Source organism: Clinocottus analis, unplaced genomic scaffold (assembly GCF_023055335.1).
Source record: "Clinocottus analis isolate CAN_PGR_092001 unplaced genomic scaffold, fCliAna1.0.p SCAF_5, whole genome shotgun sequence".
Classification (NCBI taxonomy): domain Eukaryota; kingdom Metazoa; phylum Chordata; class Actinopteri; order Perciformes; family Cottidae; genus Clinocottus; species Clinocottus analis.
The window spans coordinates 13,173,417-13,190,882 of NW_027176207.1; the positions used below are offsets into that span (position 1 = coordinate 13,173,417).

Sequence of the window (17,466 nt, forward strand, 5' to 3'; positions counted from 1 at the left end):
ACACACACACACACACACACACACATATATATGTACATTTCAGAACCATGTCTGCATAACGTTTACCAGAACATCTACACTTGTTGCTGTCGGATCTGTCATTTATTTACAGCCAACTGTTTTATAACAAGATGGAACAGAGGGTGTCGATCACAGTTTTGTAGTACATTTAAATACTTGAATATTTCTCAAAATATTTTTGCAATACATGTTAAACAGCAACTTGTTGTTTTTCAAGAACAAGAAACAAGAAAACATTGAATAAACTAATGAGATGTAGGAAAAACATTTGTGAGTATGCACACACACACACACACACACACACACACACACACACACACACACACACACACACACACACACACACCTTCATGTTAAGTAATCAATAAACGTGAGGGAGTGTGTCTCAGTGCAAAGTGGAAGAGGGAAAAAGAGCAGACCATGGTTATGTGACCACTGTGGTGCTGGAGCTCACTATCACTGAATCACTTCAAGCAGACATTGCTCCTGCACAGTATGGACCCTGCCTTCTACCTCAGTGTTCAATCAACGAGCGGCTAATACCTCGAGGTTTCTAATAATCCAAAGCTTTGGAAAGCTGTTGGAATTTGGGAGCCGATTACTTACTTTAACACACTGCAGCAACAAGACCACTTTTACATCTTTTTTTTTGTTTTTTTTGTCTTTTTCTTAGTGAACTTTTCTGGAAAACTTTGATTTGAATTGTCTGTCGTTTTAATGAAGGTCTACAAGTTGTAAGTCAGCATATTCTTTACTGTATTTTGTCAATATTTTATGGAACAAGAGAACATTAACTCAAGAGGTAAGTTCATAAGATGTTGTATTATATTGGTAACACCTTGAAATGCATAAGATCATCTGGTACATCTGGTTAGTTCTGGCAACAAATGTTTTTATCAATATTTTCCAAGGTGCTAGAACAACTAACAGTTTTTTTGTTCCCATCTAACTCTACTAAAACTACAAGCAAAAGGATCTAGTGTCCATAACATCCAGTCACCTTGTGGAGTTCTGGTGGTACACAACTATGCCGTTTGGTGACCTCCTCGAGCAGGTGGGGGGCAAAGGACGGTTCCAGATCGTGCATGTGACCCTTCTCTGCATACCCGTCGTGATGATGGCCAGTCACAACCTGCTGCAGAACTTCGTGGCCGCTGTGCCTCGTCACTACTGCAGCGCACACACAAACCTCTCTCAGTTACATCTGAGCCCGGAGGAAACGCTGCTGGTCACAGTGCCGCTGGACGACAAAGGGAAGCCCAAGAGGTGCCAGCGTTACATAGATCCACAGTGGTACCTCCTGACTAAGAATGGGACTTCCAGCTCAGGGGGTGAGGGCGACACTAAGGATGGTTTGGATGTTGTCCTGCAGGAATGCACAGATGGGTGGTCCTATAACATGACTGAGATGACCTCCACGATCATATCTGAGGTAGAAATATTCCTTACTTTCCCATGTGTAAATGCTTTCCTGTCATGTGTGTTAAATTTTGTCACACTTTTGCCAGTGGGATTTGGTGTGTGACCAGCGCTCTTTGAAGCAAATGGGACAAACGGTCTACATGGGAGGCGTGCTTGTGGGAGCTCTTGTCTTCGGAAGTATGTCGGACAGGTAACATTAATTGTGTCTCTAGTAATTTTACAGTTGTAGAAATAATAAAATCAATCAAGCATGTGTCTTTTAAACATGAATGAGTATCACGAAAGACAACTTGCCTCTTCATCATGCAGTATGTCTTTTTCAAGCCATATGATGTGGTATAGTCTGATCTGACTCTTTGCAAATCCCCCTGGTTTCCAGATATGGCCGACGCATCCTCCTGCTCATATCCAACCTGCTGATGGCAGTGTCAGGAACATGTGTTGCTTTCTCTAACTCCTTCGCCCTCTACTGCCTGTTCCGCTTTGGTTGCGGCATGGCTCTGTCTGGGCTGGGACTCAACACCTTCTCGCTCAGTGAGACACCTTGCTGGATAGAGCACCATCAGTGGAGAAACACTTGACTTGATGCAGGCAACATGCATGCTGAATTATATTAAATATCTCTTGTTGTGTTATTCTTTTTTATTTCAAGTTCTGGAGTGGATCCCCACTAATGTGCGAACTGTGGTGGGGACAATAACAGGTTACAGTTACACACTGGGCCAGTTGTTCCTGGCACTCATAGCCTACTTTGTTCGTGACTGGAGGTGGTTAACCCTGGCTGTGTCTTTGCCCTTCTATGTCTTCTTCCTCATTGCATGGTGAGACGCCCAGTGCTGGCATGCTAATAAAACCAAAGGTTGCAACAAAAGTTACTGATTAACTAAGATGTAGTGATCAGAGATATAGTTATTATATATATATATATATATATAGTTATTTCCTATTAAGATGCAAACTAAACACATGTATCAAACAGGTGGTTTCATGAATCTTCAAGATGGTTAGCTCTGACCAATAAGCCTGAACAAGCCGTCAAGAACCTTAAAAGTGTGGCTAAATTTAACGGACGGCAGGAAGAGGGAGAAAAAATCAACATTAATGTAAGGAAGCGTGGTGCACAATCTATCTGTGTTTATATTTGTGTATAAAATAAATGTAAACAGAGAAAACTATCCTCTTTCCGCATAGATGCTGCAGGAGTCCATGCAGAAAGAGATGTCCTGTGTGCAGGGCTCCTACTCTGTTTTGGATCTGTTTCGCACCCCTACGATGAGGAACATGACAATCTTCCTCAGTGCTGTCTGGTACGCGTTGACGAAAAACTTAATGAGTTAAAGTTTTGATGCATCTTCTAGGAAATTGCAATAACACCATGCATGTTGTTTCCCCCTTGTTTTAATGATGTAGGTTATCAACCAGCTTTGCTTACTATGGTCTTGCTATGGACCTGCAAAAATTTGGGATCGACATCTACATAATCCAAGTAATCTTTGGAGCTGTTGACATCCCTGCTAAAGTCATCATGACTGTGTCTATGAGTTATATTGGACGGCGACCATCACAAAGTGGTGCTCTTGTCCTTGCTGGAATCACTATTTTGATTAACCTGCTGGTACCTCAAGGTATGTCAGAACACAAACATGAGTTAAATATTATGATCCAGAAACAACAATGATCTGATGGATGTTTCCCTTGTGCAGACAAACAGATGGCACGCACCTGTCTGGCTGTAATGGGTAAAGGTTTTCTTGCTGCCTCCTTCAGCTGCTGCTTCCTTTACTCCGGAGAACTTTACCCAACCATCATTCGGTAAGTCTTATTTGGCAAAGATACATATAAATTAGTTCATTTTTTAAGGGATTTCAGCTCATATTCATTTTTTTTTTTAACGAAATCCGATCTCTATTTAAGAATTACCTTACCTATTGGATTGACTGAATTGCTTTTGACTGAACAAATTAGAAATGTGAACAATGATTCAGAGGTCTGCAGGTCACTCATATGTAACTTGTATTCAGAAGGAAGAATATGTCTAACAAATAGGTTGCAACAAATACATCCAGTAAAGGATGCAACAAATAACTTGTAGCAAATGGGGAAATTTATCAAAAGAAATACAAACCACAGCAAAGGAGGGCTGTTTGGTGTGTATTTTGTTCAACTGCTGTTCATGCAGAAAGCTGAGCAAATAGAATGTCCAAAGGGCAGATGAGCAGATAAAAACTAATGTTCAATTTCAACCGCCTGAGAGGTAAATAGTGAAGGATCATTGGAAACTCAATGACAACTTCATTACAAATGCTTGAATCGTAACACACGTAGATACATTTTGCCTTCAAAACATTTGTCAAAATATGCATTCAACAAGTCACTGGAAGAATCATACGGCTTTTGGTGCCAGTTTGTGGAGTCATTGTGACTTTATTGTCAGCGGAGGCTCATCATATTCTCATGAACTGTGTTATGTTGATTCAATAAAAAAGATGTTGTCCGAGCACACAAGCTTTGTTCGTTTAGCTTGTCGTACCATTATTTGCTGCCTTCTCTTGTTGACAAGAATGTGCCCTGGCAGGAGTGCCGCTGACATTGTGTCTTTGCTCATCATACTATCTTCTAAAAACTCCAGGCACCATAGTACACAAACATCCATAGAAGCCAGCTTTTTCTGAGATGTGACAACAACAAACAGTCCTTGTCCATTGTTTTCAGTTGAGTTAAACAGTAATTTTAAATGTGAGATGGGAAACCAACAAATAACCCACTTAGAGGCATCTTTTCCAGTTCAGTTAAACAGTAATTTTAAACCACCCATCTCTGTCAAACATTATATTATATGTTTTCTTCATATATGCTTGATTGCAACACCACACACACTGATTTAAAGGAAGAGTGTCGTAATGGCTGTTCTTTTTCTCTCTCAGTCAGAATGGCATGGGCTGGGTATCCATGATGGCTCGTGTAGGAGCCATGGTGGCCCCTATGGTGCTTCTCACGGCCGACTACATACCCTGGCTTCCAGGTTTAATCTACGGAGGAGCTCCGATTCTCAGTGGAGTGGCTGCAATATATCTTCCAGAAACCCTTGGCTCACCTCTTCCTGACACAATAGAGGATGTCGAGAACAGGTAATTTCAAGCTCCAGTAGACAGGATCTGTTCATTTTCTTAAAATCTCTGCATGTTCCAAAATCAAAACATAACTTTGCTAAACAGCACACAGGAGGGCTTGAGGTCAAGCATTTACAGTAAATCTATATGATTTACGCAAGAAAAAGCAAAGACGGTCGAAGAGCGAGAGAGAGAAACAGATTTATCCATGTTTGCATTTTCTTTTCAACACAGGGGATCTGGGATATGCTCCAAAAAGCCACCAAAGGAAACAATAATCCTGCAAGACACCCAGGCCAATCTCTTGAAACCGGCTGCCTGAGGGCATCTGCATTGTACTGCTGATGTTTTTGCTGACACTTTAATGAAAGTAGAGTGGGTACTGTTGCTTTTTGCTCGGCTTGTTAATCTGTTTGATGAGCATAATAAGTTTATTGTGTCGTGTGACGGCTGGACAGTTGGAGTTGCATTGTTATTTTTGGATAGGTCAATACAGTGGGATGAGAGGCTGCAAACAAACAGACCTTTGTTTATTAGTTATACAGTAACTTTGAGGGCTTTAAGGGATTTTAATATCAGCGTTCATATACAAGCCTTCTTCAGGTCATACACTGTTATGCTTTCACTGGTATATTTCTCCTGTGTTTGTACACAAAAATGTATTTTCACAAAGAATTCCATGATGTTTTCTACCAAATCTAAATATTTGTGTTACTTTTTTTTTTTTTTAGAGTATATTTGGAGGACTTAAGTTTAGACGTTCACCTTAAATTGCAACCAATTGGCTGGTCACGAATGTTCCCAACAAGGCCTCTGTCGCCATAGAGTTTGCTTCAGAAGCTGGAACAACAGTATATATTTTAGAGACTTTTTATTAAACTAACAAATTCAACAATAAATGTCTTTTGCAAATGTTTATCCAGGTATCTGTGTTCAAAGCAAAGATGTTGTTAATGTGCTTAGCTGTTTTCTGAAGTCTACCAAGCGAAAGATGTATATCCCATGAATGCATTGGGTTGAGAATTGTCGGAGGTATGCCTACGAATCAGACGTTGTGCCACTGATGTGTGTAACAGTGCTGATCTCGGAGGCCTTGCACAAAGGTAAACATGACATCCACCCAAAATTAGTATCATGGATATCTGTGTTGCTTGGGCATCGAGATGAAAATGACGGGTAGAATAAGTATCGATTTTTCGGGGTGTACTAAGAAATCAGTATGTATATATATATATATATATATATATATATATATATATATATACATATATATATATATATATATATATACATATATATATATATATATATATATATACATATATTTATATATATATATACATATATATATACATATATATATATATATATATATATATATATATATATATATATATGTATATATATATATGTATATATATATATATATATATATATATATATATATATATATATATATATATATGTATATATATATATGTATATATATATATAAATATATGTATATATATATATATATATATATGTATATATATATATATATATATATATGTATATATATATATATATATATATATATATATATATATAGAGAGAGAGAGAGAGAGAGAGAGAGAGAGAGAGAGAGAGAGAGAGATTATTTTTTTCTGTAATGCAATTTAGTGATATAGATGTACAAACAATTAGTCATACCATTTCAATATACAAAGACAGAAAAAACTATCTACATCAGACATTGTAATATAAATATAATTTAAAGTATATACAAATTGGTAATACGAATAGAAAAAAACATCATGTGGCTTATTCTTGAATGAATAATCAGGGTCTTGTATAACATTGTGTGTGATGTGGCCTTCACTGTCAATTCAGACAGGACCTGCTTTTAGGAAAAACACAGATATATTTTTTAAAGAAAAATCAAATAGTGATTTGACAGAAAGAAATGTAATGTTTATGATTTGTGGTGGCTGATATTTTAATCCCCCCCCACCCCCCCTTTTCACCAAGACCTACTAAAGCAAATAAGCCAAAACTCTGTTTAATATTGCATTTGATTTGAATAAATATCTGTAAGAATAGACATATTTTCTTTTTTTGCTATATGACCATTTGTGGTCATATAACTATTTACACTTTATGTGACATCACACTTGCATACATATTCCAAGCCCAATTTAGCCCAATTTGTTCTGAAACAAGATGTACAAATGTTCGTATCCTCGGTAGTAAGTCAGACACGTTCCCGGTGGGCGTTGTCCTTTATCACTAGTCCTGTTCATGACCACAGGACGTGGTCCTGTTTGTCTCCTCCGATAGTAACCTCCAGCATTCACTGGTGCGTTTTGCAGCCTCAGTGTGACGTGGCTTGGATGAGAGTTCGCACCTCCAAATCTGAGGCCATGGTGCTCTGGTGGAAACCGGTGGATTGCTCCCTCCAAGTGGGAACAAAGTGCCTACCCCAAGCGAAGGAGTTCAAGTATCTCGGGTCTGGTTCTCGAGTGAGGGTAGGGTGGAGCGGGAGATCCACAGGTGGATCGGTGCGGCTGCAGCAGTAAAACAAGGCGCTGTACCGGTCCGTCTTAGTGAAAAGGGAGCTGAGCCGGAAGGCAAAGCTCTTCATTTACTGGTCGGTCTACAATCCAACCCTCACCTATGGTCACGACCTCTGGGTGAAAAATAGCTACGCTCTCGAAGATATTTTTTTCGACCTCTGGCTCGTGACCGAAAGAACAAGATTGCGGATACAAGCGGCCAAAGTGAGTTTCCTCCGTAGGGTGGCCGGGCTCAGCCTTAGAGAAATGGTAAGGAGCTTGGACATCAGGAGGGAGCTTGGAGTCGAGCCGCTACTTTTTTGTGTCGAAAGGTGTTTTTTTTGCTAGTGTGGTGCCAAAAATGGTTGGAGCAATTGTCTCAGGATCACATCCGAGGCTGGGGTGGCAGGATTTCAGTGTTGTTTGGCTGTATATGGGACGTTTGATCTGTGGCTGTCGCGTTAGTGAAGAAGAGAAAAAAAAAACTGTTTGGGTGATCAGGGGAGTAAGTAATAATCCTCGGGGTTGTCATGGCCAGTGTTGAGGACTTCTTGGGAGATCCATCGGAGGAGTTCTTGGACCGTTGTTCGCAGGAGCAGTTGATGAAAATTGCGGACCGTTGATGCATGTGGGGGATAAGCTGATCCTACACTTAGGGAGCTGTTAAACCAAGTGCTATTGAGGGTCAACAGGAAGAGTGCTTGCAAGGGTTATCTGCTGCAAGATGGTTTGTTGGTGAGGAAATGGATGCCGCACGGAAATAATTTCGTGGGTAACTCTGTTTTCCAGGTTGTGGTTACATCCAGATTCTGGGAAGAGGTGATGAGGGCGTTTAGGTGTTTGAAAGACATACTACTATGTTCTCAGGTTTTTTTGGCATTGAATAAAGAAGGATGTGTTTTGTTATATCAAAATATGTCAGATGACAGGTAAACCTAACAAGACCATCAAGCCGGCTCCAATTCCCAGTTGCCCGGCCATTTCAGCACCTAGTCATTGATCGTGTTAGTCCTTTGCCACGTTCAAAGTCTGGAAGTAACTATTTGCATACAGTGATGTGTCAAAGTACAAGGTATCCAGCTGCCTATCCGTTGTGCACTAATACTGCTATATGTGTGGTTAAAGCACTTGCGCAGTTTGTTTTCATCTTTGTAATTCAAAAGGTTTTTCAAAGTGATGAGGGTTCCAATTTTTCCTCCTATTTGTTTGCTCAAGTCTTGAAACATCTCTGGGTGAAACATAATCAAGCTCCTGCATACATCCTCGGAGCTAAGGGGCATTGGAGAGATTTTACCAAACTCTTAAGTCCCTGTTGCAGAGCTATTCGTTAGGTTAAATCAAGACTGGGAGGGGGGCTTCACTGGTTGCTGTTAGCTGTCAGAGAGGTTGTGAAGGAGAGCATTGGGTTTAGCCCAAAGAAGCTTGTGTTTGGTCATACGGTGCACGGGCCACTTACTTTGCTGCATGATCCAGTTGCCTAACCAGAAGCCTCTTGAAATTGAATTGATATTACGTAACGGGTTCCATCATCGGTTATACTTGACTGGAGAAAAGGCTAAAGAGAGTTTTACCTCTGCCCTGGACAAAATGAAGAGTCTATATGACCGAAGACCTGAGATCCACCAGTTCAGTCCTGGCGATCAGGTTCTTTCTTTGTTGCCACTTGTGGGTTCACCATTTCAGGCAAAATGTCATGGTCCGTTCACAGTTTTGCATCAGGTTTCCAAGCAGTACCATTTGTTGTCGACACCAGTGCAGAAAAGGAAAACTCAAATGTGTGTAAATCTCTTAAAATCCTATTACACTCGTGGGTCAGAGCCTTGCATTGCCAGACCTGTGCTGATGGCAGGGACTGTGCGAAGACGGTCGGTGGTTAATTTGACGGTGCATGAGGATGATAGGGTGGCTCGCCTTAATGAGAGTCTGTTGCCGGGTAGGTTAAAGAATTCTGAAATGCTGGGTGACTTGGACTCCTTGTTTGAGCACTTGGCAAAGGAGCATTTCATGGAGTTGACTGCTCTGATTAACAACTATTTGTCTTCAGTTAGTGACGCGCTAACTCGAACGCATTTGATAGAATGGGACATTGACGTAGAAGGGGGGCAGCCAATCCGCCAGCGTTTTTACCGGTGATCAGAACATACAAAACAGAGTAATAGAAAAAGAAATATAGTCTATGCTTGACAATAATATTGCGAAATCTTCTTCCAGCTGGGCATCAAACTATTTACTAGTGGATATATTGGATAAAAGTCCTCTGTGTTGTAAGGTTAATGGGGTAGCTAAACCTGATGCTTATCCACTGCCACGCATAGAGGATTGGAGGACTGTCAAAATCCCCACGGGGGACCTTGTTTTTATGGAGCAGGGCGTGACGACCCTCCTTCCATGCTCGAGGTGTCACTGTTTTGTTTTCTGTTACAGGTACTGGTAGCCGGGATGAGCCACGCCTGGGCCTGGCCTTTAAAAGGCACTCTGCCTTTGGCTCACCCTCACTGGGGGAGGACATCCAGGGTGTCACTGACACCATTTAGCTTTTGATTTGTAGTTTTCCTATACCTTCCTTGCCAACTTGAGTAAGTTCTACTTGTGTTATTGTCAAAAATAAATTGCTCTTTGTTAGCAACTGCTGGTTAGTCTCCCTTTTTGTTGCAACCTTGAAGCCGTGTTGTGACACTACTAACATGATTTGTTATTATACTTGTTTAGTTACTGTTAGCTAAATTTACTGACATGAGTCAGAGGATGAACCTGCATGACCATGACAAGTACAAAAATACAGAATAGAACAGTGGCCATTAATACAAGAGCATGTGTATCCATGGTCAGTGAACATGTGGGTAAAGTGCAGTAAATGAGATGATTGTTTTTACTTCTGAAAGACAGTTAAGTATCATAAAAGAGCTTTTGCTTTGAACGTCATTCTTCCTATGATACATGTTATGAGAACAATGGCTTTGGATCAGACTTTGCAAAATTATTTCACAAATTCAGTCATCTGTTTTCACTCACCTCATATGCTATGAGCATTTTCCTCATCATCCCACATTGTTCTATAGTGAAATGCAAAATTAACTTTGATACTTTTGGAATTTACAGCAGTCGATAAACTCCTGGTTGTCCGAATAACACTAAAGGCTGTTAATAAATACACAAAATAAAACACACTAACATCTAATGGTGAACATATTTTTTTTAGGATGCCATTAAGTTGCTGCTGATAACCAACGTCACAAACTTGTTACACAAAAATAGTTAACTGTAAATCAAACTGGAAGGTTTTGGAAGGACGCACTATTGTTTTTTCATGTTTGCTCTCAAACATTTACAAGAGAAGTACATGTTCAGCCAGCCTGCCAACGGATTCACATAAACACCACTGTTACTATCTACAAAGTGGGTTTCTATTAGATGAGGAAATATGATTGGATACACTAAAGAATATAACTCACCACATCAAAATGGCCAGTCATCTGGTGTGTAATGTATTAATCTTGTGGTTATGGCACCATCTAGTGGATAATATATGCCACTGCGCAATACATTGACATACAGAATGAATGAAGAATCTATATTTAATCAATGTAAATGCTAATACATAACAATAAATCTTTGCCTGAAATTCTTAAATAAGTAGGATGCATATTTTAAATATGCATTCTTCAATACTTTACAAATACACTTTGGTCTGCAATGAAGAATGGTTATTAATGGGTGTTTTTTATGCTTTAGAAACTTGATAAATGTATCAGTAAAATACTATATATTCTGCGATAGTGAGTCTACCATGTCTTTCTTCAAAGTTTTAAATTGTTTTCTTTAAAAACAATGTCACAATGCTTATTTCACACGCAGTATGTGTGTGTTTCTATGTGTTCACTTTATAAAATACAACGTCAGAGATTACGACTACCATGTAAAACGTTTTTGATATAATCTATAATAGCTAAAAGAAACTTCATGTCAAAGTTTTCATGAGTGTACTCCGGAGACACACTGTGCAGTGTATGCATAACACCAGAAGAGTCCAACATTATGATGCATCAAAATGAAGAGCAAAGCATTCTACAGAAATAACTACATCATAAAATGATATGAATAAAGATTTATTTTCTCATATGAACAGGTGGATTCATTTTTCATTTTATTTTACAATCTATGACAATCTCGCATTTTTTTTCTTTTTTTTCTAGCATATTTCAGGAATGACATGTGGGAAAGGGTCTTTTTTATTGCTGAATGTTAAATGAAATACACTTTCACTGACTGGAAAAGAATTGTCTGCTGCTTTTTTACCATGCACCCATCAAACCGTGACCACAAGGACATGCAGAGGAGAGGTGTTCAAACATTTCAAGCGAGGGCGGGGTCAGGTGAGGGGGTGGGGTCATAAAATCAAACAGAAGAGACTGACAGGACGTCCCTGGTAGCATCTCATCTTGGTGAGAGGACTGGCAAAGTGAAGGGAGTATCACATTTCAACCAGAGGAGCACTGTCTTCTTTTACATTTTTCAGACATACAAAATTAGACCCAGAGGTGAGAAACTCAATGAAATATCTGCAAGTGAGGTGTGACCGAAGACCCTTCTATAACAATACCACTGTGCATTTACCACATAGCAGTTAGAATTGCAGATCTATCTTCTTTTTTTTTGAATTTTTTAAACCAATAGAAATCTGATAATTCAGCAAAGTTAACAAGGTAGAAACATACAACAGCGATGAAACATCTACTGTTCTCTCTCACTTCTAATGGATTGGACATTCTTTGAATTTCCTTTGAAATATTGACTTTTCCTTCAGTGGAGGACTTAAATGTTTACTTTTCAAATCATCGTTTACGGAGTAAATTTAAAATGACTAGATCTGCCAACAAGACAAAATAGTACACAGTACTATTGGAGGAGACACTATCTGGATGCTATTTGACATTACTTGGAAGTGTGCGTGTAAAGTGAAGCGGTCTAAACCAAGTGATGAAACAAGTCATGGACACAATCATTCGGTGGGCGTGAGTATGTGAACAAGGAAGGCTGACAACTTTAAAGATGGCTGCATAATGGCTTTAAAAACTAACTAATGTAAATATGCATTTATATCATGTTATTTCATTCTACACTATAGGCATCACATAGTTTTTTTCACACAACACACGACAGTCACCTCTTAGAAAATGATGTAATCAATCAGCAAAATAGAAAGTTTGCATATTTTTGCATTGTATGATCCTCCAAAGTTTCACAGCTATTTCGTTTATATTGTCTAGTATGTTTTGCGCTGTTCTCCACTGAGCTGCTTCCGCTTGGCTTTCCTTCTCTCTGTATGGGAATGTTCGGGGGACTGGTAGGCTGTATGTTAACATGTAGACCGTTTTTTTTTAACTGAGAATCGTAGTCTTGGGTAGACCTTACGTTGCGGAAGAGGGAAAACAGGGGTTAAGGTGGATGGGGTAGGGTACGGGAGGGGGGATGTGGAAATCCTGAGACACTGTGTGGCCTTTAACACAAGCCACAAAAAACAGAATGGACACAGAAGGATGATGAGGCATGGGACTAGGGGCTGAGTTGAGTGAAAACAGATGTAATCTTTCTGTTTTGCCATCACCTCTGATGGCAGGGGTCACCCTGTGCCAGGCGGCTCAGTGTTTGTTGGCCTCATAACAGACTAACATAAAGAAACACCTGCTGGGAAATAAAAGGGGACTTAGCTGGGCTGGTGAACAAGCAAAACAGCTTTCAACACATCAAGCAATGAGCTGCATAACGCACAACCCTAAAGCAGCCGTAACTGTCCACCTACACGGGGGGGCCACTGTTCTGATAAAGCACTGGTCAGTGAACTTCTGCCACACTCTTCTGTCAGCTCTGCTGAGACACCAGTAGACCCACACGCCTGATGTCACCACAACAAACAATGAAGTTCATCTAACGATCACAAATACATGCAAGCCAACTGACATGTGCTTTCACACACACACGCACACGCACACACACACACACACACACACACACACACACACACACACACACACAATCTCTCTCACTCTCTCTCTCTCTCTTTCGCTCTGTAGACATTAGTCAGAGGGCAAAAAGATCTACATTGTATTCATCAGGCGTTCTATCAGATCCCAAGTATACCCTACAGGCAAATCATAATAATGTAAACATACACTTTATGTTGAAGTGGTTTATATTGCGTGACATGGAAGGGGTTATGTTCCAGTTGGGCTAGACTCCTCAAAGAATGCAACTTGGAAAGAAAGTAAAACAGGAAACCAGAGAGGAAAAAAACATAAACGTGTATAAAAAATGAGGCGTCCATATAAGAAAGGCTACAAAAACCTCCACTGGCCCTCTGGCATCGGCATACAGCAAAAGGCACCACAATATTACTCTATTTTTTTACGTTGTGAAAAAACTGGCACATCTTTTTATGCTGTAAATCAAAATGTACATATAAATAGAGTTTTCCCTATAAAAAAGTCTTTGCTGTTAACTAGTAGACAACTTTTGCTAAAATGAAAATAAATATTTCATTTGTTTAGAATATCTGTCAGTTATATAAAATAAAAATATTTCTTATAGATGCAGGTCTATACTATATTGATTTTTGTTGGTTCATTTTCACTCTTTAATGAGGTGTATTGTCCGGTTTGGAGCGTGAGTGTGTAAGTCTTGTATGCATGTTTCCATGCCCACTGTGCCGCCCCGATGAGTGAGAAGTCCGAGTGTCTACCGGCCTGTAGATGGTGGAGGGCTCGGCATTCATGTTCTGCATACTGAGGAAGGGCGTACTCTCACCGTCCTCCTCTGACTCACTATCTGTTAGGCAGCTTCGAGACCCATAGTCCCGCGATGCCTCATATCCACGCGGGGCCACGTGGCCATTCAGTCTGGATCTCCGCCAGCGCCGGCTACCAGTTCCACTGGACCCACTTCTCTTTGGTTGCTCCCGAGAGGAGAGATACTCCTGGGTGGTCTCATAGTCTTCTTCTTTAGCCAGCCGGTAGGGGCTGGAGGGCAGGCTGCCCCTGCTGTCGTTCAGATAGGTACGACGCTGCTGCCGGTAGGGCTCCTGGCACTGGGCATCGTGTAGGGGCACCTGGTAGCGGCGCAGCAGAGGCTGGTCATCCTCGAGAGGGTAGGGGTTGTGGACAGCAGGAGGAAGAGACATGGCATGGCTGGCATTGGGGGATGTGATCTGGAAGGTAGGCACCTGCGAGGGCAATGAGTAATGGAAATCCACTGGAGAGAGACGGGCTGGTGTTGTCAGGGCCGACACGTACCTGCAGGAAATACAGAGAGTAAATAGTTAGGCAGAGAAGAGCAAAGAACAGAAGTGAAAAAGACTGAATGTAGATTACGCTGTAAGAGCCCATCTACTAGCAAGCTGTAAACGTGAAGTAAAATATTCAAAGGAAAACATTATTGTCCATACATAGATTTAACTTAGATTTGCCTTTCAGCTGAAATGCTGTAAGGTAGTTTTCACACTGAGCATAATAGGGGTGGTTTTTAAAATCTTTTCTAACCATTTACATACTTTCAAATTAAATAATAATAGAGAAAACAATTTTGAGAAGTTTTCGGGGAAAACGTAAAAGGTAAAAATGACTTGGGGAAGATTGCTGGCAAGATTGATTTCTTCCTGACTGCAGAATGGAAATCTCTGTAATGTGGCATACCCCAGGGATCTATTCTGGATCCACCTCTATTGTTAATTCCCTTGGGACATAGGTGTCTTTTGGTTGACGCTGATGATTCGCAAAAGTGATTCAAAATACAGACATTAATTGGACATAATGAACTATCTTTAGAAAGATTAGAGTTTAAAAAAACAAAAACACATTTGCAGCAGTTTTTTTAATGACCACCTGTCTATATCTGAGCCTCTCACGCAGTTTAAGTCAAAGCTCAGCCTGAGGAGCAGCTGTTTTGGCTGCTTTAAGTCTATACAGAAGTCTGTTCGTGAGTGAACAGTCTTCCTCTGCCACCCCAGGCTCTGGACCAACCTGAACAACAAGATCACCTAGCCAACCCAATGTCCTACTTTATAACACCTTTCAAGTCTGGCTCTTACTTGGAAAACAGATCTACACTTTACCTCACTAGTCTTTTATTTATATAAGGCATTCTTTGAAGCAGTATTTTATCCTCTGTGTTTTTTTAAGCATGTTATAGTAACGGTTGATCACCATGCATACTAATGCATACTATTATATCATATATATTATAGGATATAATACCTAGCCAGCTCCTTAACTCTGCACAATAAGCACTCAGCTATTACATATTCTTATGGGGCATGGTGACAGGGATCATTTTTAGATGTGAAAGGCAACATTGGGCCTTGACTTAAACATTGTATCCTAATTGTATGAAACACAATTTAACAAATAAATAGATAGAGATACATAGATCTAAATCTTATTTCTTAGAATAACAGTACCCGATTCCAGATTAGCTCATTGTCACATGACCCGATCAAGCTATTTGAATCAGTATCACACCGTTTTTTTTCTTGAAATCCATCTTAGATTTACTACTTACTGACTAGACCGACACAAGTCTGAGCCTCACACTCACTTGCCATGCTTGCCACTTTCCATCCCTCCCTTGTCTTCGCCTAAACCCAAGTATCTCAGCTTTGGATTGTCTGTGTTGTCAAAACATCAGTAATGTATGAGTGTCATCAGTTTGTTTTCCCCACAGTTATAATACCATCATCATAACTAACTAAACATGAATGTCAACGCATTGAAAAAGCGACTCATAATTCACATGTCACTGACTATGGATGAGCACATTTGTGTATACTGTTCATTGCTTTTAAGAAACGACAAAATGCCGTGTGAGACACCATCCTGAGACATTCCCACAGTACTGCTGATTCAGCTGAAGCAGAAGCTGTTGCCATGATGGAAGAGGAGCTTGTTACCTGGAATGACTCTAAGGGGATGTTGGTTATGCAATCTGGCTCTGCATAACAAGCCATTGGCCAAGGCTGTATTTGTGCATACACAATTGCTGAATGCTGACATTGTTTGATAGATTGAACGCTCAAGCACATAAAATGTAAGACACAAGATTTTGTCTGGTTTGTTTTTGACAGTCTTTAATGCTCTAATCAGTTGCTTTGATTAGTTTTTTAAAACACTTAGTGGCTGCACGCAGCTATAAACCTCCTTGGACCTCCTCGCTCCGACACTTTAATGTTGGCTCAGTTGTTGAAGCATGCTGAAGCTGGCATGTGCTGATTTGCATATTAAACTTAACTATTTTGCAGCATTGGTTCATGTGAGGTGTTTCAGGTCTACATCTGGTCCCAAATGCGCCTCTGGCTGGCCTGAATGTTATGTACCTAAAACTGCATTGCTAATGAAACCTTAATAAGGCAACAGTTGGCTCATCCAGTTGCATCTTTGCTGCAGATGATCTGAGGTCACTATGCACACGGATCCAGCGAATGTTTCTAATCTATGTACATTTTTCTTAATGACTGTTTCATACATTTGACCGAGATTTGTTTGTGATCTATTTGTTGTTTGTTGTTGTCCGCTTTTTGTGTGTGATTAGGAAATATGGCCACATACTTCATCCAGAGCACCTTTGACACATATACATGTCACCTGTTCTTTGCATTTGCCCAATCAATTGTTTGCTATGTAGTTCAACGTTGTGCAAGAATTAAAACACTTCAAACCTCCCACTTGTCTGAGAATGTGACCACTTGTTTGTCAAAAAAAAATCATCTCATAAAGCATGTCTACTTTGTGGCCAACCCTTTTTTATGGTGACACACCTGAAATGGGTTACCTGATGTTGAGCATACCTGAGGTTCCACGAAGGATGACATTAGGGTTCATAGTGATTCCAAAGACTTAAAACAAAGGTGAATGAGGGCTTGTGTAGAAGCAATACGAGAGGAAAGGGCATTGTGACTACATGTATAGCCTTAAGCTTGTTTGTTCAAACTTTAAACACAGGGTCTTCAGTTACAGGGTCAACAAAGACATACTCCCTCTACCAAACTAAACCATCATTCCCTGGTTAAAAGTATGTCTATTTTGAGCAAAAATAGCCAACTCTTCTATGGGTGTTGTCTGTAGCTGCATATGGCCCAGTTGTGCTCCCGTATCCTCAAATTTCCTCCCAGCTCAACGTTAATGCAGACTGACTGAGTAGTGGATGCTTGGCTGTGAAACATGTTGGAATTCAAAACATCAACAGGAAGTGGGGAGAGCATTTTGGGATTCAGAGGGTCACTATTGAGCCCTACAACACAATCAGGGGGTGCTTCTTTTGCACTTCAAAAAAGCAGGTTCAAATTTAGGCCACGGTTGTCATTGCCGCTGAAGTAGAGAGCCTAAAGACCTAAA

General features: G+C 40.2%; 2 protein-coding genes across 4 annotated transcripts in view; one reads left to right on the top strand and one right to left on the bottom strand.

Moving 5' to 3' along the window:
- The first annotated feature begins 1,048 nt into the window (after positions 1-1,048).
- On the top strand, positions 1,049-5,129 carry slc22a6l (solute carrier family 22 member 6, like). Of its 2 annotated transcripts, XM_068600970.1 has the most exons (10): positions 1,049-1,453; positions 1,530-1,633; positions 1,823-1,977; positions 2,096-2,264; positions 2,423-2,546; positions 2,635-2,750; positions 2,854-3,068; positions 3,147-3,255; positions 4,368-4,571; positions 4,788-5,129. In XM_068600970.1, exons 1-10 carry the CDS (start codon positions 1,049-1,051, stop codon positions 4,873-4,875), a joined length of 1,689 nt encoding a protein of 562 aa, XP_068457071.1. In that variant the 3' UTR covers positions 4,876-5,129. The 2 variants fall into 2 exon arrangements, with proteins under 2 accessions (XP_068457071.1, XP_068457072.1); XM_068600971.1 differs by lacking the exon at positions 4,788-5,129 and having other exon boundaries at positions 4,497-4,575.
- A 6,089-nt stretch (positions 5,130-11,218) lies between these two features.
- The window catches only part of nrg2a (neuregulin 2a), a 70,020-nt gene continuing 63,772 nt past the window's right edge, over positions 11,219-17,466 (bottom strand). For both annotated transcript variants that reach the window (XM_068600587.1, XM_068600588.1), the window contains exon 11: positions 11,219-14,373. In XM_068600587.1, coding sequence (XP_068456688.1) covers positions 13,719-14,373 — 655 coding nt within the window. In that variant the 3' untranslated portion in view covers positions 11,219-13,718. The remainder of the gene's footprint in view (positions 14,374-17,466) is intronic.